Source organism: Pezoporus flaviventris, unplaced genomic scaffold (genome assembly GCF_033815535.1).
Source record: "Pezoporus flaviventris isolate CSIRO_AGI_PZ_B2104156 unplaced genomic scaffold, CSIRO_AGI_Pfla_v1 ptg000025l, whole genome shotgun sequence".
NCBI classification, from domain to species: Eukaryota; Metazoa; Chordata; class Aves; order Psittaciformes; family Psittacidae; genus Pezoporus; species Pezoporus flaviventris.
This window is the reverse complement of record NW_026892573.1, coordinates 9,786,557-9,808,896: the sequence shown is the minus strand read 5'-3', so window position 1 is coordinate 9,808,896 and position 22,340 is coordinate 9,786,557. Positions and strand designations below refer to the sequence as shown.

The 22,340-nt window shown below is 38.9% G+C and overlaps 1 protein-coding gene across 1 annotated transcript in view; it reads left to right on the top strand.

The window, feature by feature from the left end:
- The first annotated feature begins 7,567 nt into the window (after window positions 1-7,567).
- The window catches only part of LOC133271443 (complement C4-like), a 42,005-nt gene continuing 27,232 nt past the window's right edge, over window positions 7,568-22,340 (top strand). The window contains exons 1-12 of the mRNA XM_061457455.1: window positions 7,568-7,719; window positions 8,415-8,607; window positions 9,663-9,846; window positions 10,565-10,635; window positions 10,934-11,019; window positions 12,585-12,667; window positions 13,806-13,893; window positions 17,194-17,299; window positions 17,482-17,605; window positions 18,427-18,542; window positions 19,291-19,458; window positions 20,203-20,400. Of these exons, the coding sequence (XP_061313439.1) occupies window positions 7,655-7,719; window positions 8,415-8,607; window positions 9,663-9,846; window positions 10,565-10,635; window positions 10,934-11,019; window positions 12,585-12,667; window positions 13,806-13,893; window positions 17,194-17,299; window positions 17,482-17,605; window positions 18,427-18,542; window positions 19,291-19,458; window positions 20,203-20,400 (1,482 nt within the window). The 5' untranslated portion in view covers window positions 7,568-7,654. The remainder of the gene's footprint in view (window positions 7,720-8,414; window positions 8,608-9,662; window positions 9,847-10,564; window positions 10,636-10,933; window positions 11,020-12,584; window positions 12,668-13,805; window positions 13,894-17,193; window positions 17,300-17,481; window positions 17,606-18,426; window positions 18,543-19,290; window positions 19,459-20,202; window positions 20,401-22,340) is intronic.

The following is a 22,340-nucleotide window of genomic DNA, read 5'->3' as shown; positions in this document are numbered from 1 at the left end:
CATCTTTTAAATCCCTCTGAACTACAGAAATCTCTACGCATAAGCTTTTCTTTAGCTACGCTATTTGCACTCTGGCTGTTACAATAAACGTGCTCACTAAAGGATTTTGAAGGAAACCAGAAACTAGGTCAATTCTGACCACTGTTACGGGAGAAGGGGGAGGAGGAAGGTGATACTTCATCCAGTCTCTCTGTAATGACTTCACTGGATGAAGATCTGTATCTGCTTATTTCTCCTTCTTATCCTCAGCTCCTTCACCTCCACACACTTCCCTTCAGAGCTGCTTTGGAAGAATCTCCCTCCTCAGCTTTCACTGATGCAGGGATGCTGAAGAGCTTCTGCCAGGGCACACTGGGCATCCACACTTGCACACTAACACAAGAAAACAGTGGGATGGGAAGGCTGTAACACAGCTCCAGCCCCAAAGTTTTGCTTTTGTGTTTCATGACTTTTAACCTGAGTTTTGTATTGCTGATGATCCCTATTCAACCCCAAAAAACAAACACAAGGGATGTTTCTTATGCCACTCCCCCCCCCCCCCCCCCCATCTTCTGTTATCCCAAATAAAGCACAACAATATGGATATGAGTAGCTTGCTGCTCATTGATTTTCCTACCGGTATTTCCTCTAAAGCCACGTGAGGACTGTCCATAACTTTGGCAAGGCCTGGCTGATTCTCCAAATTCCAAGGTATGAGAAATACTTCATTTTCTGGTCTTTAGCCACTAACAAGGGGTGTGCTACTTTCCAAGAAACAAGGGCTGGGTCCTTGGGTCTCAGCTTCTTTTAACTGATGACTTTATAGTGAAGAACATGTAGGTATGTAGGTAGGATACAGTTCTGTGTTAGGTGACAGAGGTGAAAAGCAGCACCCAGGAATGAAGGCAGGATGTTTGTGGGTCATCTTTGCAGGCAGATATGGAGACGGTCAAGGTACATCTCTCAGGGCTGCCAAAAAGGAAGGAATGTCTTTATCTGTGTTTGCTTGAAGAGTGTTTTCCTAAGCTCACAGCTGCATTCTTGTGTACCTTATACACATTATCTTGCTTTTATACAGTCTTGGACTGCTCTGTGTAGGGGATCCTGCCTGTCTGACTCCTTAGAGAGGGCACTTTCAGATATCTGAGTTGCAGATAGGGTTATTATTTTGTTAAGAGCACTGTAAATACAATTAAGCCAGCCTTTATTTCTACTATAACCCCCCTGGGAGAAGGGCTATCTGCACACTGTAAAGAGGAATAGGTAAAAAGAGTAAAATAAATATCTGTACAAGGTGTATTTTGTCTCTGTGTTCTTTTAACCTCAGAGGTGTTATGACAGAGAAGCCTATTTCTGTGTGCCAGAAATGTGTTAGCATTTCTAAATAACTGGCCCTATATCACAAAATCTTAAGGTGCTTTAGTTCCTTAGAAGTGAAGCTAGCCCTCTGCCTATTGTGAAATATGGGGAGCTTAAAAATGATTTAAAATAATCTTCCCCCTCCCTTTTAGTTGTAAGTGGAATTTAGCTGGAACACAGAATAGGGGCCCCATGTTTTCCAGATAAGATTTTGACGTGAAGGGAGTGGGAAAGAAGAGTGCGCAGCAGTATAGCAGAAAGTCCAGAAGGCAGGGAGAGGGGTCAGGCTTCTGACTGCAATAATCTTTTCAGAAAGGATGCAAGTGAGATAAGGCTTGTTCTTGGCAATAAACGGTGCTGGTCACCACAAAACATTTCACCTTGCCTTCCAGGGTCTAGTGCCATGAAGCTGATGTAGCTGGGTAAAGCAAGGTGCTCATGACTAGCTCTGAACTGCCAACTGAGAACATCACTGACTATATAAAAAGCTTACCCTTAAAACATGGCTTGAGCAGCAAGCGCTGCTTTTGCTGGTGTGCTTTCTTTCAAGATGATAGACTAAACAGTGGGTTAAAAAGCTGTATAGAAACCTGGAATTCTATCCAGACAAGTTGTTTTTGGACCCAGTGGAGTAAAGGCTGTTGATGTCAGCAGGTGAGTGGTTCTCAGTATCCCATAGTGAATCCCACCAGAAGAGAATGCATGATTGAATCCTAACTGCCAGTGGGTCACCTGGTTTTACTCTTTTTCTCTTCTTTTTTAACATGTGCTTAGGCATTCAGAGCAGACTGGTGTAAGTCCCTCCACTAGGATAACCCAAATAATTTTTCAAAACCCACTACCTGTACTGACTGTGGTGGAGCTCAGGTACTTAGCTCACCTACAGGCAACCTGCACTCCCCATTGTTCCAAGTACCTGTCTGGGAGGTAGCAGGGGGTCTCAGAAGGCAGGACTGGCAATTTCACAGTTCATGAAAGCTCGCTGCCATGGTGGAGCTGCCCACTGGACGGTACCAGGGCTCTGTGCATACAGTGCTCTGGGAGGCCCACATGCTTCGCTTCAAAGGACCTGGCTATGTCCCATCACCAGGCTAAGTGGTGTTTTACTTTCTGGTGTCTCATGGTCCTCTGAGTTAGTGGATGAAGTGAAGGTTTTAGGTATAACTTGCAGATCAGAACAAGGAAAGCTTCCAGTGGCAGACAGGCACACGATGAGCTGCGGTTGTACATGGCATTTCATTTTTTTTCTCCTATTCATTTGTGAAACACTTTTTAGCATAATTGTGCCATTGTCCGAAATGTTGGAGTATCTCCATTTAACAAGTCAGGAAATTCAAAGGACAAGGGTCAGTAATAGTTCTTAGTTGCTTTTTAAAATTTGCCAATATAAAAGACTAGTTTTCCTTGATTTGATTATATGCTTCCACATCCACAGACCTGGATGTGTAAACTTTATTCTTACTCTTCTCAGCTAGTTAAAATCTTAGTTTTTGCCACTGATATGATCAAGATGCCTTTTGCTTTTTTAACTTCCTGTCTTTTTCTCCCATGAAAAGGAGAAGAATGCCCTAAAGAGACAATTATGTTCATTAAAGTCCATTAAATAAAAATGGACGAGTTGGGAAAGATCAAAATATTTGAAATATATTAAATTTTGTAAGTTATGTGCATTTGTTACAGTTGATAGCAAGGAAAAAAATGGGTTTTCTTTGGGGTTTACAATGAAATCGAAAGAAAATTAAGAAAAAATAAAAATAACAAAACACAAAGGATGGTTTTGAGAGTAAGACTGTAGACAGTCTCAGGATGTTTGGGTACAATGGCAGTACCCCAAATATCCATTATGATTTAGGCCAAGTTGTTTCATTCCTCTTTTCCAGCAGTTCTTTTCTTTCACCTGGGGTGAGAGAGCCATCTGCATTTTCAGACATCTCCTCTCCTGGCCATATGCAGTCAATGGATTTTCTCTCAGCAAGGCTCTAGTCGGTATATTTATTAAATTTGACCTACATTTCTTAAAGGTACCAAAAGCTCTGTTACTCAGAGGAAAAAAAAAAAACAACAAACAAACATTTAACCCAAAACCCAGGATGTGTTACTACAGTGGGGTGAAATATTATGTCTGTAGTACAACACAATTATTCTTTCACCTAAAAAAATACATAATCTTTTATATAGATCACTTTCGCAACCCATTTCATCCCCACATGCAGTGCTGGGTTTGTGTGTTTTTCACAAATACTAAATTTCTTTTCTTTTTTCTTTTCTTTTCTTTTCTTTTCTTTTCTTTTCTTTTCTTTTCTTTTCTTTTCTTTTCTTTTTTTGGCACTATGTTAAGAAAATCACAGAATCAATCCTACCTACTGGAAAAATGAAGGAGGAACCCATAAGAAAAAACTAAGGCTGGTTGCTTGATCTGTTTGTATTAGGAAAACCGATATATCCATGGGTTTTTCTATTTTCATTTAGGAGCTTGGGTTGTTTTGGGGATTAAGCAGATACTCTTAGGAGCACTAAATGCAGAATGTTTAAAGAAAATATAGACAAAAAGGACAATTTTTCATGGTAAAAGCAACTGAAGCCTAGATTAACTTTTTAATTCATGACCAGATTATGATAAAGAAAAAAAGTATCATCGTATCATCTAAATTTACATATTCGATTTACATTGAAGCTAAAGAGAAGTTATCCTGCCGTTAAGAGGAACCATTCAAATTAGACCCACACTTCATGCTGTTGAAAGCAGATTTTAAAATGTAATTTTCTGAAATGCCAGAAGTGAATCATTGCCTTTTGTGTTTATCATAATTCCCTATAACTCGACAAAGAGGATATCACCACAGTGCTTATTTGTAAAATGTGCTTTGAGAAGCTGTCCTTTGTACTCTTCTGCCAGGAAAAGGTGAAAGAGTGCATTAAGAAACTGAAATAAAAGTTCGGTCTTGTTAGTATTTAGTGAGATTAAGGGGAAAAAGCTTTTTTGGAAGCACTTCAAGCCAAAGAACAAACACTACTGCTGGTACTCAAAAGACTATGAAAACCTACAAAGTTCAAATGAAGCTAGTAAAAAGAAAGATAGCATATATTCAAAATAATGCGAGTCTGTCTCCCTACATTCAGAGCTCACTAGTTTCTTCTTACACATACATTAATCTCAGACCATTTTTCCACACACTGGACTGGATTGTGGGTCAGTTGAAGGATCAATAGGTGAAAAGTAGGTGGTGAGTAAACAGAAAAGGACTTTGTCTTTAGAAAAATAATGGATGCAGAAGTTATTTTATGGTGAGTTTTCTGTGTTCTCTCTTTCATGCATATGCTGGAGAAATTTTTATTATTTTATTTTATTTTATTTTATTTATTTCAGTTCATTTTTAATTTTTTCATTTTTTTATTTCAGTTCATTTCATTTTGTTATATTTTAACGTGGCTTTGAACTGGAATATTTTCCATATTCCTAGGAATCAAAATCCCAGCCAATCTGAAAAATCTGTGATACCAGAGAACAAGCACAATGATCATTTTATATAAACTCATAGACAGTCAAATAAAGCATAAGGAATTTTAAGCCTAAAAAGTTATGTATGCATTTGCTCTTTTTTTTTTTTTTTTTGTGAGAGATGGAGAGAAAAATCCTTATTTAATTACAATTATTTGTTTATATTATGGATAACAAACGCCTTTTTAAGAACACCTCTTTAAATTCAAGTATAGCATGGTCATGCAACACATTGCTATGGATCACCATTAAGTACACACATGTACCTAGCCATACTTCACAAGGAAGCCAAAGTGTGCAAATCCAATTAAAAAAAAATTGAAAGCAAAAAAATGGCTTTTGCAAGGTCCCCTTTAAAAAGCAATCTGTGAAAATGTTTCACTGTGAGTTCGTAGTTGGCTCTTTGTATAGCTGTACAAACAGAGCAGAGTCCCCTGACAAATAAGCCAGCCTGGACAATGGAAAGCACTTCTCCTCCTCTCTGATAAAGATTGGCACAACAGTGAGATTTTGGTGTGACCCACTGTGCAAAGTTGCCTTTCCAGTGACTTCAGGAATAGGAAACCCATGTTGGTTGTGTTGAGTTTTCAGCTGGGATATTTCTGTATGTGTTTCTCAACAAGAGGGTATTGGGGTGTTGACCTTGTGGATGTTAACAGTTTTTTATTATTATGTTTTATTTCTCTAGATTAAAATATAAAGGATCCATTAATATTAGTTTCTTTTCCTGTTTTTGTCACTGGAACCACTCAGTGATTGCATCAGCCCTGACCTTGGACAGTAGCCATATAGACCGAGAAATGAAACTGTTTCTGAAAATGGGCAGAGCCTTAGCATGCTCCACAGTTTCTGCTGCTGTTAATTAGCTCCCCTCATTCTCTTTGTTCATGTAGGAGTGAGAAGTTCTTATTTTACCAGCTGCAAGTTTAACAAGCCTCTTCTGCTCCCTGGGGAGAGCATGAGCCCTGTTCCCACCAGAACTTCTTCCACAAAACCTGTCTTTGTCCCGAGCATAGACCATATTGGTGATGAAAATTGCCGCTGTTCCTCACCATCCAGCTTGGGCCTTGGAAGCCAGAGGCCCTGAGGAAAATTATGTGATTTTGACATGGAAATAAACTGTTTCTTTTCAGGGCATAACTGCAGAGGAAATGAGAGGGTGGGGAAGGAGGGCAGAGTGAAAGTAACTTTGGTCTTAACAGTGCCCATTTCTATCTCCTGCAAACATCTCCCAAAAAGCATGGATTTGGGCCCTTAGGAAGGTGAGGTACCTTTTCTCACCTTCTCCCCCTTGTCTGACAGCTGAAATGAGAGTAGAAACCACAAGAGGAAGGGTGAAGGCAACTGTCTCTTTGAAAAAAGCTATGCTTAGAGCAGGCAAATCTTAGCCTTTGCCGAGGCGAGTTTGAAGCCAGAAACATTCTTGTTGCTACTACTGCTGGTACTTTCTGGGACCACCAATTGACAGAAAGCACTTGCCATCTGTCTGATTTTGAGTCAGAGGGAGCTACAGCACTTGTGAAGAGCCCAGTGTAAAATAGGGAACTGGTTTGTTGACACCTTACACCTTCTCCTATTCACCTACCTCCTTGTCTTAAGGCAGCTTGTCTGAAGAGCAAGGAAAAGTATGTCTCTTAGGCAAGGAGTGGGGTGAGATGGAGGCCTCTTCACCCTCACAGTGCAAGCAGCCCTTTCTGTGAGCATGAATTTCCCTTACAAATAGTGAAGTGGTGATTTAAGGCATCCATTGCTAATAATTATAGACACAGATTTAAATGTGGTGTATTAAAGGGCAGTTTATCCCCAGAACATTCGGACGGGCATGTAATCATTTCTGGGATTTGACCTTCCTGTTAATCAGATGGGCAATTTTCTTTTTTCATTAGTCAACAAAATTATGTCTGTGGGACAACAATCCAGTAAAAGCTTGCAAAAATGAAACCCAGTAAGACTTTTTGTTTGTTATTTCATTTGCCCTTGACCAAAACTGAATCCTGCAGAGTTATTCCTCAGATACTTTTTTTGTCCCCTTTTTTGAGTATCTTGCCTTTTAAGAGACTGTGTGTCTTTTCTGCAATCTGAAGTGCCTTCAACTGATGAATCATCTTATGTGCTCATGCTAATATCAGACTAATTACACTCTGGAAAAGCCCTCTGTCTTGACCATAAAGCAAAACTTTGTGAGTAGCTGAAAGACACCTATTTTAATTCCACTTAAGTTAGAGCATTAATGCCTTCAAGGACTACAAACTGGGACTGAGTTGTACGGGTAGATTTCCAGCACAACTCCTTTGGTGCTGTCTAAACCAGGAGCTTTCTCTCAACTTTGGTGGACCACAGAGATGCCTGAAGCTAAGTAGAGAAGATATGAAGAAGTAAAATTAATAGAGAAGGGACCTGTCACTTACATTTGTCTCCATTTAGAAGTGCTTAACAGACACTTTTTCGCCATGGCGTCTTGTTGAATTTGGGGATTGCCTTTGCCATATTTGTGAAAACTCCTCTCTGCTCATGACCTCTACTTGCTATCGTGAAAACGCTGAATCTAGGAAGAGAATGAATGAATAATCACATGTAAAACTGTGGCTCGGGCCAAAATGTCTCTTCCCAGGCTATTTAATCTGTGTATCACTAGCATGTGTATCATTATTGGTTGCAAAGTTTTGCTAGTTATTAATAAATAACCAGGATAGGCAATGCTCTTTGCTGCGGTATGCCATCGGCTCATTCCTTACAACATTCCTTACAACCTGCAGCTCAAGGGGAGATTGACAGTGGCTGTTTGGTGTTTCTGTTTTGCAGATGTAGAGTTTTCCAATGGAAAGGCTGCTATTTTTGATGAGCTATTGTTTGCTGTTGTCCAGCGCACAGCAAGCACCATCGTAAGTACACTTTATTAATAATTCTTCACTCCTAACAAATTGTTTGAAAGTAGGAAATGCTAAAGGTTTTGATAGAGAATCAACAAAGCCTGTTTTTTTTTTTTTTTACCACTGAGAATTTGTATTACCTTAAATAGGGGAAAAGTAAAACTGCCTTTTCAAGGAACTTGTAAGGGGAGAGATATCCATTCTGTAACAAACAATTTCAAATGTCCTGCTGAAGCATGATATTCATGCTGTTATTGCTGTCTGCTCTTCTTTAGTTTATGACATTTACTAGACTGGTTGGGAAAGAATAACTCTCCTTTCTGTAATTGATTTCTGCAATGCAGGAAGCAAAGGTCTCACTTCTGGGAGAGATTCAGAATTTTTCTGTACTTATCCTCTATTTGAGTGGACATTTACATATGTTGATACTGGTTCTTCTAGTTGGACAAATTCCTCTGTTTGGGAAATAGATGTAACTGAGCAAATCAATAGAGCATTAACAAAGTCCTTCAAATTGACTTTGAAGAGGAGACTCTTGTTTTGTTACCGCCAGGATCAAGTGCATTTAGGTGTTTGCCATGGCCAGACAAGAGCTTTGATGAGATATTTGAGCAGAAATATCAAACCCTCCTCCCCTTTCAAGGGCATTTTTTAATTATGCAAAAATCATTCTTCATACTGGACAATCTGTTTTTCTGTTGGTTTAGATTTCTAATTACTGCCCCAAATGTGGTACATTTGGGTACACATGAGACAATAACAGTTCAAGTCCACGGAGCACAACATCCTGTGCAAGTTACTGCATACTTCAAAGATGAGACAAAAAATCAGCTGCTATCAGAGAGGGTCATCTTTAACCTTAACCAAAATAACAACTACCAAGACATGAAAAAATTAATGGTGAGTCTACCATCATAGTGATGTAAATGTTTTACTTTGGTGATAAAAAATCCATAATCTGTACTAGGAATACACTGGAACAGAGACAGCACTGATCCTTAGACACAGATGGCAAAACACCAGTTCCAGTGTCAGCAGCACCCTATTCACCCAAACAGCTAATAAAACAATCACAAATATAATTTCAGTGATGATTGTGGTGCTCTTTTGTGCCCTACTAGCATGCTCATCACATGGTGATGAAAGAGCTTTTCGTCACTGTAGATCTGTGATGAAATTAAATTTTAAAACATGTAATTGTTTTATTGCTGTTTGGTTTTCTGCATAATTTAAACTAAGACTGCCTCTGGCATACTGCCCATTTTTACAAAACAGGAGAAACCTTGAAACGTGCAGTTTCTCAGACCAAAGCTTGTGATGTTTCTGCAAACGTGTAAATCGATTAATTCTTCGCATCCTGTTTTGCACCATTTGCTTCTGACATGTCTCTCTGAAGTCTGGCAGCATTTAGTTCGAGTACTTGTTTGGGCTATTTGGTTGGAAAACAGCACAGAGCAAGACTCAGTTTAGCTCGGATTGATTACTCACAAAGCTAAAACCTGAGCTTTCAGATCAGGTTCTTCTTGAGCATGATGTTTAGAAACATTGTATTAACCACCATGAGGTAAAGCTCTAATCTCATAGCCAGGATTTCAGCAAGTGAAGGACTAAAAGAAGCTGCTACAACTTCGAAATGACATGGTAACTAGAATTTAACATGCACATAGACTAAAGAAATGTCACTGGGCTTGAGTTATTGCCACTGGACAGAAGAATATGTATTTCTATGGTGGAAAATGGGGGATTAGATAGCATTTATACTTAAAAAAGAAATGTTCACCCAATTAGAAAGATACAACGCTCAGTGAGAAAGATATAATTTAGTATCTGTATTTGAATAGTGTTCATAAAATGATTTAAACACTTCAGGTGTTTTGGGCGTTAGCTGTGTGGTTCCAAAATTACCAGGTTCTTGGGGGGGGTGGGGTGGGGTGTGTTTCTTTTGTCTTCTTCAGGTCAAGCCAGGAACTCAACGACAGGATCTGTTCAAGAGGAGTCATCTGCCATATGTTCTGCTAGTCATTGAAAGCAGAGACCTTTATAAGCAGACCATTCAAAGCACTCGCATCCTCCTGTCTTCCAAGAAAGGCTACATTTTTATTCAGACGGATAAGCCTATATACACACCAAATTCCAAAGGTTAAAATACAAATGCTGCATTTCAGATGTCAAATATAAATACTACAAGGGCATGATTAGAAAAAGCAACAGTGACTTGAATCTTCCTAGTATACATCCTTCTCATTTAACCCCTCCTACCTCTGTCCTTACCAGCTGGTCCAGATTTTAAACTCACCTTTTACAGACAGGGCTTCTACAGGATGTGCTCTGCACATGGTATTAACCCATGCGGAAATGTCACCGGAGTTACAAAGTCATTCTCTCTTCTAATAGGAGCCAGGCAAAATCTGTTCTTTTTTAGTCAAAAAGCCTAACAATGGCTTTCCATTGGAAAGCAAAATTGTGAGAAACCTGTGAAAAACCTCTTACTGCTTCTGTTTTCAACACCAACATCCTTTTCACTTAAAGACTGCAACTGTTTTGTTACTTAAAAATTGAATTAACAAGAGAGACAAGTCAAAAAAGTTCTTGAATTTGGTTGCAGGCCTTGACTGTAAAAGGGATACAATACTGAGTGAATCTCCTTGGGTATTTTTTGGAACTTGCTTCTAAAAGGTATCTGTTTGGTTGTGAAACATGCAAAGCATTTATTTTTCTTTTATTTTTCTCAGATTTCTTTTCATTAAAAGAAAATGTTTTATCTTAAATTTAGTAACCCATTTCAGAGCTTGTAATAATTGCTACCTAGAAAGGCCAGAAATAAATATGTGAAAAAATTTATTCTTCTGTTAAACAGTAAAATACAGGATCTTCATTCTGGACAATGCTATGAGGCCAGCAGATGACACAGTTACAGTCGCTGTGCTAGTAAGTAGACAAAAAAAAGTTAATGAGTGATTCTTTGGCACAGGAACTATGAAAAAGATCTGAAAGTAAAATTATAACTATGCCTTCTCTCCAGAAAACTGTATTTACACATTTTGAGAAATGTCTACTTATTTTTGGCTAATTTCAGGAGCATGGAGGGAAACATGCTGTGAATATTAAAGCAAGAAAACAAGCAGAGCATTTTCTCTTCGTTAGGACTAGCATATGAACCTGAGCTTTTGGATGTAGACTTTTGACACCTGGTGTACAATTTTGTTTGTTTTTTCTCTCTCAACAGAATTCAAAAGGAATGGTGGTTAAAAAGTCAGACCAGAAAATAAAAGCAGTGTTCACTGAAAACTTTGAAATACCTGACATTGCTGAGTACGTTACTGCTGTGCCTTGAGCATTGAAACAGTTCACATGTCAAAATGTCTCACAGCAGAACTATCTTCAAGATAAAAACAAGTCTTGTCTTTCACTTCCCCTCTTTCTGCTATGCTCCTGTTTTCCTCTCTTTCTGTACTGTCTGCTTTACCATTTCTTCAGAACAGGAGGTGCACTAAAGAAGACAGTTGTGCTCTGATTGCACCTGGGAAGTACCATGGCACACTGGCAGCATGAGACAGCAGTTAACCAAGCATGGTTGCTCTGGTGCCTACTGTCAAGCAGGGGTCTATACCTAAGTGTGTCACCCCACACTCCCTTCTCTGACATGGGAGAGACTTTGGAGAGACCTTAGAGCAGCCTTCCGGTACCTAAAGGGGGTCTACAAGAAGTCTGGAGAAGGACTTTTTACAAGGGCATATAGGGATTGGACAAGCAGGAATGGCTTTAAAAAGGAAGAAGGTAGATTTAGATGAGATATTAGGAAGAAATTCTTCACTGTGAAGGTGGTGAGACACTGGCACAGGTTGCCACTGAGATCCCTGGCAGTGTTCAAGGTCAGGTTTGAATGGGGCTTTGAGCAACCAGGTCTAGTGGAAGGTGTTCCTGCCTGGGGAAGGGGGGCTGGAGTTTCCACTAGAGTATGTTTAAAGTCCTTTCTAACCCAAACCATATTATGATTCTATGATTCTATGATATTTAGGTTGTGATTCATCTGAGCTGCTTTAGATGTCTGTGTCAGGATGAGATGAACCACGTCACATCACTGTCTGTTTCTCTCCATTGTCTGTCAAGGAGCCCAAGGGGATCTATGCAGATCAGAGACCTCACAGTATAATGTCTAAAGTGAGGAGGACTCATCCCACTTCCTGTTAGCAGGATCAAACCACCCAGATTCATTCCTCTTATCTGTTGAAGTACTTAACATTTTTAACTGCTGATTTGTTTGAGTTACCTTTCAAAATTGATTTTCTCTCACCATGGAGCAGGGATTGAACCTATGGTTAGTATCTTTTTACCTTTAAGCACCTCATCTTATAGAGATGAGTCCAGAATTTAATGTTAATATGCTGCAATTAGTAACATTTCTCTTGGTAAGGAACAATTTAGTAAACTGCTTACCTATCTGCTCAACCATATTGACTACACTAAGTAGAGCACTTCTGTTTACAAAGTGTAATTAATTACCTCTGATTTCAAACAGTCAAGCTTTTACTTAATATTCAGTGTGTTCTTGCATGTTAGATTGATTCTGACATCACAGCTATAGGAAATATATGGTGAATTACCTATTTCTTGGGACTTTTCAAAGGCAGTGCATGCTACATGTGGCTTGCAATTATCTTATCTTGCAGTTCCTCATGAAGTCTTTTTGAGTGTTTCCTAGGACATTTGGAAATATGTTTCTGGCTCCTAGCAAAGAGAAATCCATTAATAAATTAGTTTGGGATGAGATCAAGGCAAGGAAAACATCAGCATTTAGTGATAATTTAAATATATTAGCATCATAAAAATACCTAAAGAATCCTAATCAACTTTTTTCTGCTGAATCTGATCTTCAGGCCTGGAACTTGGAAAATCAAAGCCTGGTTTCATGAATATGAAATGTCTAATGTTTCTGCTGAATTTGAAGTTAAAATTTATGGTAAGAGAATATGTAATTTGCGCTATAAATACATGAAGTCATCTCTATGTGCTAAAAGATATATTATAGTGATTAAACCTGGCAGTAATTAGATACTAAGAACAAAATTCATAGTGTTTCAGTGCCTCATTGCTCTCTCTGATGCACAAAAGAACTCTGGCTTTGTGCGCCTTCCACTTACAGTTCAAAAAAACCTTTATTTTTATACAAATTAAGTAACTTAAACATTTTCATAAGATATCCTTTTTTGGAAGGGTTCTACTCCAGAAAAAAAAAAAAAATGGAAATGAGCTCCATTTTAAAATCATTGCAATTCTGACCAAAGCTTTCAGTGAAGACTAGAATAAAAAAGAAAGCTGCCTATTTTCTCTCAGTAGAATTCAGTTTTGAAGTTGCTTAGAGTTGTACCTATACTGAGAGAAGATTTTTTAAAGTAAGGGCATTGCAAAAGAAGTAAAAATGTAGGAATTTAACAATTTGGGGTAAGAAATGGCTTGATTTATTTGCACTATAATTTAGAGTGGGGTTGTTTGTTTTATTTTTTCTTAAAGATGAAAGAAATTCTCAGGATTTTATTAAAATCTCAGTTTAATAAAACTGGGCTTGCCTTAGCTAGTGGGTATAACATTATAGTGGAGGCTACAGCATCCTCTGTAAAACCTAAATCCAGGAGCAAATTTCTCTAGTTACATTTACAGTAGTAGATAGTTAGGCTTTATAGGAACAAATTGCAGAGTGATATAGCTGATGCTGAGAACTTCATTCACACTCATTCCATTTCAGGGTGGGTTTACCTCAGACTGCTTCTGGTTCAGGACATTTAATGCCCATTTGTTAGCAGTTAAAGCTTATCTTCTGGCTTGGTTTTATTGTAAATGAAATTTTTAATTGATTTTTTTTCATTATAAATGAAAATGTAAATCATTTTTGTGTGCGTTAAAACTGCTCTACTATATGAAGTAAAGCAGTATAAGGGAAGATGATCGGATTTGCTTCAGAAGTGCATTACTGAGTCAAACTAAAACATCCTCTCAGCACTGCTGCATCTTCTCAGAGGGTGTTACCACATGCCAGGAGTTTAAGATAAGTTTGAAACTTGCATGTTGTGACCTTTTATCTTCTTTTTTCTTCCATGTAGAGCTTCCATCTTTTGAAGTCAAACTCATCCCACTTCAGCCATACTACCACATCTGGAATGACAGCTTTGTGTTTGATATCGAGGCAGAGTACGTGTGCTCATGGCAAGGCTGTTTTACAAGGCAGAGAAGTAGATAATGAGCTTTGCAGCTTCCTCCTTTTTCTCTTCATTAACAATTAATCAGCTTCTGGCTTTACTTGAATCTGACTTTAATCCTATATACTCTGTGTTTCCACTACTAACTTGAGATATTAGTGTGAAATACTATCTGGGCCCAAGTGGAGGTGATGAAAATGAAACAAGATTTTCTGAATACTTTAGTTTGATAGTAAAAAGGTGACTAGGATCCTGCTCTCTGTTGCTAGATAAGGTTCCAGACAAAACAATAACCTGCCTTTCTTTACACTTTATGCTTTAAATATTTAGAAACATCCTAAAGCTTCAGATGTTGCTATTCAATGTAGTTCAAGTAGAAATGGAGATCAAATTCTCTCAAAGCCCAGTGAAGTTTGTAAGTAATAAGCTAGTGCTTATTTGAGAGTAGCGATTTTGTGCTGAGGTGTTTCCAGGTGAATAAACACAGTTGATCAGAGGACTTTCCATGACCATCACTACAGACACATGCAATACTGCAGAGTAGTGCAACACTGATCTGGATGAGACATGGCTACAGAGCTCAGCCCTCAAACTGGCCAGATTATGAGGCAGGGCTCCATGGAGACTAAATTACACCTGATCTTATATCAAATTAGAAAGTTAGAATGGCCTAAGACATCTATTAATGTAGAAAGTCAGACAATGAAAATTTAACTCATCAAAATATTTTGAGTACTTCGGAAGAATGAGACTGAACCTTGATTGGATAAGTATTTTGTGCTGTGTGGCTCAGGTATTTTCGATCTCGCACTGGCAGATCTAGATTTGCTGTGTGATCTAACAGTGGCTCATCAACTTACATCAAGCCTTCTTGACTATGTAATGTTCAAGTTTCTTAGGAGTGGAAATACTAATGATTGCCTCCTAGGAGAAAGTTCTTTCTTTATTTACCTCTCAGCTGTACACCAAAATGGCCAGAAATATCTTGCCCACCTTACACATTAAGAAGATGGAGAGAGAAATAATCTGGAAGATGATTAGATTTAGATTAGACATTAAAAATAAGTTCTTTACTGTGAGGGTGGTGAGGCACTGGCACAGGTTGCCCAAAGAATCTGTGGCTCCCCCATCCCTGGCAGTGTTCAAGGCCAGGTTGGACGGGGCTTTGAGCAACCTGGTCTAGTGGAAGGTGTCCCTGTCCATGGCAGGGGTGCTGGAAACAGGTGGTCTTTAAGGTCGCTTCCAACCCAAACCATCCTATGATTCTATGCTCTTTTGAGATACAATTTCTTAGATGCTTTCCTTCTATGCAAAATTACTCTCATACATTATGAACTTTGCTTGGATTTGAAGGTAATACCGGAAAAGGTATTTGAGTAACCTAGGCAGTAAATTAGACAGTTCCAGGGAAGGTTCTTGAGCCCTGAGTTTGGCTGCTGATGGCTTGGCTGGTGCGTGGCACAGGCTCAGCCTCAACTATACAGCTCTCCCCAGAGAATTCCTGGAAACGTTCTGGGAGGAAGCACAGACCAAGAGACACCCCAGGTCTGAATGTGGCCACCCTGCTGTGGAAGACAGGGCATTTAGTAGAGCAGGCATGGTCTGTGCTGTGCTAACCAGCTGCACAGCACTGCACTCAATTTAATTAACTTGGTCCAAACAGGGTGCAGTGGCTAAATGTACTACATTGACCCTGTCACTGTAACTAAGTGGAAGACTGATCCTCCAGCCCTCAAGTTCTATTGAGTTTTATTTCTAGTCTAATTTCATCCTAGGCCTCTTGGTCTTCTGCCTGCTGTCCTTGAGCTCTTTGCCTTGACTGTGCTGGTCCTTCCTTTGCCCAGCACACATTCAGAGTGCTGGCAGAACCCTGTATTCACCTCCTTTTGCTTGGCTGAACAAACTCAACTCTTTTCATCTCCTTTTGAGCACCTTCACTTCTTTTTTTGGTTCTATTGAATAATAACTAGCTTTATCCATGATTACTTGATATTGTGATATAAAGTGGTATCAGGTAACTGGGTTTAATATTTTAATCCTTTCTAGGGAAGAGGAACTCTGTATGTTATTGCAGCACTCACTTTTGAGTTTATGGACTGTGCAACTCCTTCATGTATACTTCACTACTCATTAACATTGTAATTACTTAGTAGGAAAAACTGGAATCGAATAACTGGATAATGTTCTTTTGTCTATTGGACAAGGTCTTAGTGATACTACACCAGCCTGCCTGACTTTCATCAAAATCAGCATATGGAATTCATGATAATTGAATTTATTTTTCTGAACTGGGCATGCATTAAATGAACACTTATTTGGTATATTGACTGTTGTTTCCCGTGGTTATTAGTTCTGGCATTTTAAGCAGTCTTCCTAAGAACTGTCTCTCAGTTAGTTTCATTGGTATAGATCAGTGCTGCTGATCAGGTCAATTTGAAGGAGCCTTTGTTTAAGCAAAAATAAGTCATTACAGAACTGACATGAAGTAGTATTTCCACAAGTAAAAGACAACACCATAGTTGTGACAGGTCTCACGTAGCACATTACATGCTGTGCTGCGGGAGGATGCCATCTGCCAGGGTTTTGTTGAGTAAGGAGCCTGCCAGGTGCAACAACGTGCCCTATCCACTGTCTCCATGACCTATATGGAGAGTTCAGAGGTTTTCTGGACAGAGGTTCCTATGCTATACTGCATCAATCCATAGGAGAGACATGGAGCAGATGGTGTTGGCCTAATGTAGGTATTAAAATATCAGCAGGTAGTATCTGTCTCTTAAGGTCTTCAGAGCTACCAAATACTTTATGTAGGTCCCTGAGATGATTCTCTGGTCCCTTATTTTAAATGGTCTGTTCATGAGGTGTCTTATACAAAGGAATTAGCTGTTCATCCAATCTAAATACACTGGATACCTCTCTTGCTTCCTGTGAACGGGATGAGTTGTGTGAGACCTCACTATGCAACTAGAGTTCTCGTTAATTTGTAAAAGAAAAAACAAAAACAGAAAAACCAAAACAAAACAAACTACTCGGGTGTAAACTCTGTCAGACAAGGCCTCCACATGTGACTCTGCCAATAGGATTTACTCTATATATTTCTCTGCACACAGAGCAGTAAAAGTCTTCATGTTTGAATTATCAGTAAGTGGGACTAATTTTTGTTTCCAAGTTATTAGTTACAGATGGCATGCCTATAGATATCCCAGTTTTGTTTCAGCAAAAAAGAATTAGTCTGATTTATGCTTGCTTTTTATTAATGTAATGATTCATCTCCTTACTTTTCTTCCTTCCAAAGACACACTTACGGGAAAGGTATTCAAGGTGTTGCATATGTGCGATTTGGCATAATGGATGAAAATGAGAGAAAAGTCTTTCTTCCAGGCCTGGAGCAACAGCTATCAGTAAGTACTGGAGTTCAGTGGAACTATTCTGATTGTGGTGACCTGAATACTTTCAGAAATTATCAAAACATAGGTCCCTATAATACCGTAGTCATGCTATAAGCAACAGTTTTTTCATTCTAATGGCAACAAACCAGTAGAGGATTGTCACTTTTTTTTTTTTTTCTCCACTTTTATTTCAGATTCAAAATGGAAAAGGAAGAGTTACTTTAAATACTTCACTTTTGGAAGAGAAATTAGAGAAGAGTATTTTCACTCTGGAAGGACTTCATTTATATGTTGCTGTTACCACTGTAGAAACTGCAAGTGAGTACACTATGCTTTAGCTGATACAGTTTGGAAAATTTACCTTGATTTTTCTCTGGTATAACCCTTTGTGTGTCAAATCTTGTCCACTGTACCAATCTTCACTGCAAAGCTTGCTCATACTGCCGTGCATCACAGTCTTTTTCATCTGACCCCCTTCTTTGGACAAACATAACCTTGGGTGGGATTCACTTATCTGAACACAAATGTCCAGTGCTACTTTAAATGTCCTATGTAATCTTATGTGGTATTCCACTGCTGCTACAGCAGTACTCAGGTCTACCGTAAGTACTCTCCTGTACGGTCTGTCCCATGTTAAGCACCCCTGTGAGGATATCTAAGGTACCCTAGTCCATCTGAAGTGATACCAGACACCTGTATGAGCACAGATAAATTGCTCCCCTTGAGATCTTCTTTGAGCACCTCAGCCTCATCTATTCCTTCCATACAAAGAAAGTTATTAGTTGAGCTTGGTATCTTTGCTTGCTTTCTACCTCAGCTAGCTGAGCTATCAGTCTAAAGGTAAGGAATATGTACTACACCTACTGTGCGATGCAGATGATCTAGCCCTTGTGAGTCCTACTTGTCCTTTTATACCTTCCCACAGTTTTATCAGACCGTGATACTTGATATATGCACAAGCACAGTCAACTCCCAATAACTTTGTCTTGCTGTTCATCCAAGACATGAGCAGGGAGCATACCTATCAAGAAGTTCTTCAGTAGCAATTAATATTGAAAACAGAAATGATGGATGCTATGGTAATATGTGATCACATAGTTACTGCTCTCATAACAACACATACTGTTTGATATTAACAGGTGGTGAGATGAGGGAAGAGGAACTCAGCAATGTGAAGTTTGTGAAATCTCCTTATGCTGTTGATCTGTCTAACACCAAAAAGTATTTTGTGCCCGGAGCCCCGTTCTCTGTTGTGGTATGTAGTATCAAGCTGACTCTGTTTGCCTCCATAGCAAGGGATTTATATCTGCCCTGTTTATGAAATCCTTATCTGATCCTGTGGGAGCTCTGTAGAACAGAGACCTTTAGGAATAGGTCCAACACAGAGCTACTGTTTGTGTGCCTGGTTTGTCTCATTTCTGCATGCACAGATCCTAAGCAGGGAAACTGAAGCCAGAAAACGCTGGTTTTCTGTTCTGGAAGTCATCTGCACAGTGCTGTACAACAAGGCGTCATAAAATGTGGAGCAGTCTCTTCCTTACTTCCATATCAGAAGATTAAAGTAATAATGTATCAAATTAATCCCATATCAAATTCAAATTTTGAAAACTAAAACAGGGTATTGTCTTTTAAAAAAAAAAGTTTTTAAGTTTTTTAGTTTTCAAACTTCAGACCTTCAAGTTTTTCTACAAAGTTTTCTGCAGAGACTTAAAGTTAGAAATTTACCTTATTATAAGGTGGAGAAAAGACAAATATCTCTGGGATCAGCTGAGATCTAATAGATGCTAAGTGAAAATCTGGGCAGTTGTTGTGTTCCAAGATTTTTACCATTAGCTCGAGTCCAGACTGAGTCAGTTGCTACCCATTCTCCCAAATTCCAAATTTTCCAACACCAACGTGTTTCGTATTTTCCCAGTTTATAAAAGCAACTGATTTTGGTTTGTGGGCAGTTTTTAAACTCAGGCATTTCATTGAAGTAACAGAAAAACATTTTTTTCCAATAGGCATCTGTCACTTCAGTTGATGGCTCTCCTGCTGCCTCTCTACCTGTCACTGCTACTGTTACCTTGCCTGGACATGCCTCAATGAAGAAGACTGCACTTTCTAATGAAGAGGGTCTAATCCCCTTTAAATTTAACATCCCTGGAGATGCTCAGATGCTTGAAATAATGGTAAAGAAAACCCAAACATCTAGGTTTAAAAATATGCCACTGAGAATACCTCATAAAACAATCATTAATGACTGTGAAGATGATCTATTTTCATTAAATTAGCACAGAGAGTGGAACATGATTTCTTACACTATCTGCACAGCTTTGTCCAGATTGTGTAAGATAGGTTAGAGAGACCAGGGGCCTGAAGAATGTCTCACTGAAGTGGACACTCTTGTACATCAGATCTTTGGGAGTGCATGCATTGATGGTAGTGGTGGGGGGTAGGGGGGTTTGTGGTTCAGGTATGTATTTTCCTGGCATGAAGGATGGAAATGGGACTGCAAGAAGTATTGCCATGAGAAGTGACAGGAAATGATAAGAAGGTGAAGGAAAAGTCCTGAGCAATGCAGACAGTAATCTACATTTGAGTACATTTGAGAGAGTTCTACTATGTGCACAATATAAAAATAGACAAATGATGTTTAAGTACAAAATCACTTTGTGATTTTGAGCCATTTGTTCTCATTCAGAAGGAGCAAAGGCTGAAAAATATCTAGTGCAAATACAGAAGGAAACAAAAAAGGGTAAAAGAATAAAATAATCAAAACCCTGTTGTTTGATGCCAGGTTCTGCTAACGAGTTCTCAGCAGTGATTCATCTCATTTCCCAGCTGTTTCTGAATAACCTGACAAGATTTGAATGAAGGGTGACACTATACTGTCTCCTGAAGGACACTTACTCTGCCTTTTTCTTCCCTGACAGGTAAAGGCTGAAGAGGGAAAAGAAAAATTAGAATCACCAGAAACCAGTATCAGAGCTGAAAGATACCAGTCTGTTTCCCTGAACTACCTCAGCATCAGCATCCTGCATACCGTTATGGCACCTGGAGATACTTTACATATCACCTTGAATGATGTTCGTCAGCCTGGCAGTGGAAGCATTGACTATTTCTATTATATGGTAAACAGAATAGTATCACATCAGTAATTTCTTTTAGAAACTATGCAACATAGAACATCTACCTATTTACTAGTACATGGGAAATCAGGGGGGATCCATCAAAGGGCAACAGAGACCAGAGTATCCCAGCACAACCTGATCTACCAAGTCAGGATGGGGGAGCTGAGCTTGTTCAGTTTGATGAAGAGGCTAAGTGAGTTAATAGCAGCCTAAAATTACTTGAAAAGGAATTACAAACATAAAGGAGAAAAACCTTCCTAGGTGGTGCCATGCAATATAACAAGGGACAAAGGCTACAAATTATGGCCTGGAAGGTTCATTTTTAAAAATCTTGTAGTGATGAACCTGGTACTGGTAAAGGTTCCCCAGAGAGTTTAGAGAACTGTCGTCCTCAGAAGGACTCAACACTCAGCTAGAGAAAACGACATCTGACCTAATCTTATGTTGGTGATGGCTTATCTTACAGCAGGCAGGTGAACTAGAGATCTCCATCAGGCCCTCTCAGAAACTATTTTTATGATTCTGTATTTTTTTATGTCTGCATATATTTTGGACATGTAATACACAAATCTTTGTAATTTTTTCTTCTGAAGAAAGACACATAGCTGTAAATTTTAGCCTGTAGTTTCTAAAACAGTCTAGAACAAATAGGTCCATATAGGGTAATTTTTGTATGCATAATTACGTGAATATTTTTGAAAGATACTAAATTGACAGCTTGAAAGCCGAAATCCTAGAGGGATAACTTCTATATCTACGGCAATTTGATTTCTCCTAATCCAGATCTCATTATTTCCTGCTCCTTCCAATCTGTATTCTTTCTTCATAATAAGCCAGCGTTAGATATCATTTTTACTGGTCTGATTCACATAAATGCTTTTTTTCAGCTATTACAGAACTCCCACCTTGTTGTGGGTAGATCATACATATACAAAGATTCTGTCCCTGCAATTAGAAAACCTAGTTGTATTCTAGGGGACCTTGACTATCTCAGAAAATGCCTTTTATAGTTTATTTGATGAATAACACATAATTCTTATCTTACCATTGCTCTGTATTACCTGCACCTGATCTTAGTTAACAGGTAGGTCAGTGTTATCTCCAGCAGGTAATGTCATGAAGGACCCATGAAGGACCCATGAAAGCACTGGCTGTTATGGCCCTAAATAGCATCCTGAAATTAGATCTGAAAACTGGTTCTATAGACAAAAAAGTGAGGAAACAATCCTGCTCAGCCAGGACAAATAATGCAAAGTATTTATTTTGCTGAAGGAGACAAATGGATACATTCCAGGAGTGAATTTGTTAAACATAAAATGTGTTTAATCCCCTTATATCTTCTTTGTCTTAATTTTCCTTGGCAGCTTAAATTTCCCAGGATGATAAGCACCACAGGCACCAATTCCCATTTATTTTTAATAGGACTCTCTATATAGGAATAGTTGTATACCTAGAGTTAAATTTAGGTTTGGAGGTTTATTTTCATTGGATGACTTAGCACAGGGTTGGAATTGCTGCTGCTGGGCTCTGGGAAGGCTCAGTGCTAGGCAGACAAGGTGTGTGGAAGGCGTAGTGTGAGACAGTGTTACAGCTCTCTCCCAGACTTTGATCATCTACATGAAGGCAGTGAGGGTTTAAGACCAGGCTGCAGCATGTCTTTTTTCTTTCTCAAGGCCATTTGTTGTGTGTTTAGGAAAGCTTTGTGTATTTTGTTCAGGGCGGAGCGCTATCAGTAGCGCCACTGTGTCTGTTTTCTACTCCTCTGACCAGCCATGAATATAATTACTATAAAACGGGGAGAAAGAAATTAAATAATGAGAGATGGGCTGAAATCAGTTGTAGGCCAGTCTATAGTACTTTGTCCTGAATAATACTTTCGGGTGAAACCTCCTAGTCCAATCATTCCACACCATCTGAAAGATTCAATACTGATCACACAT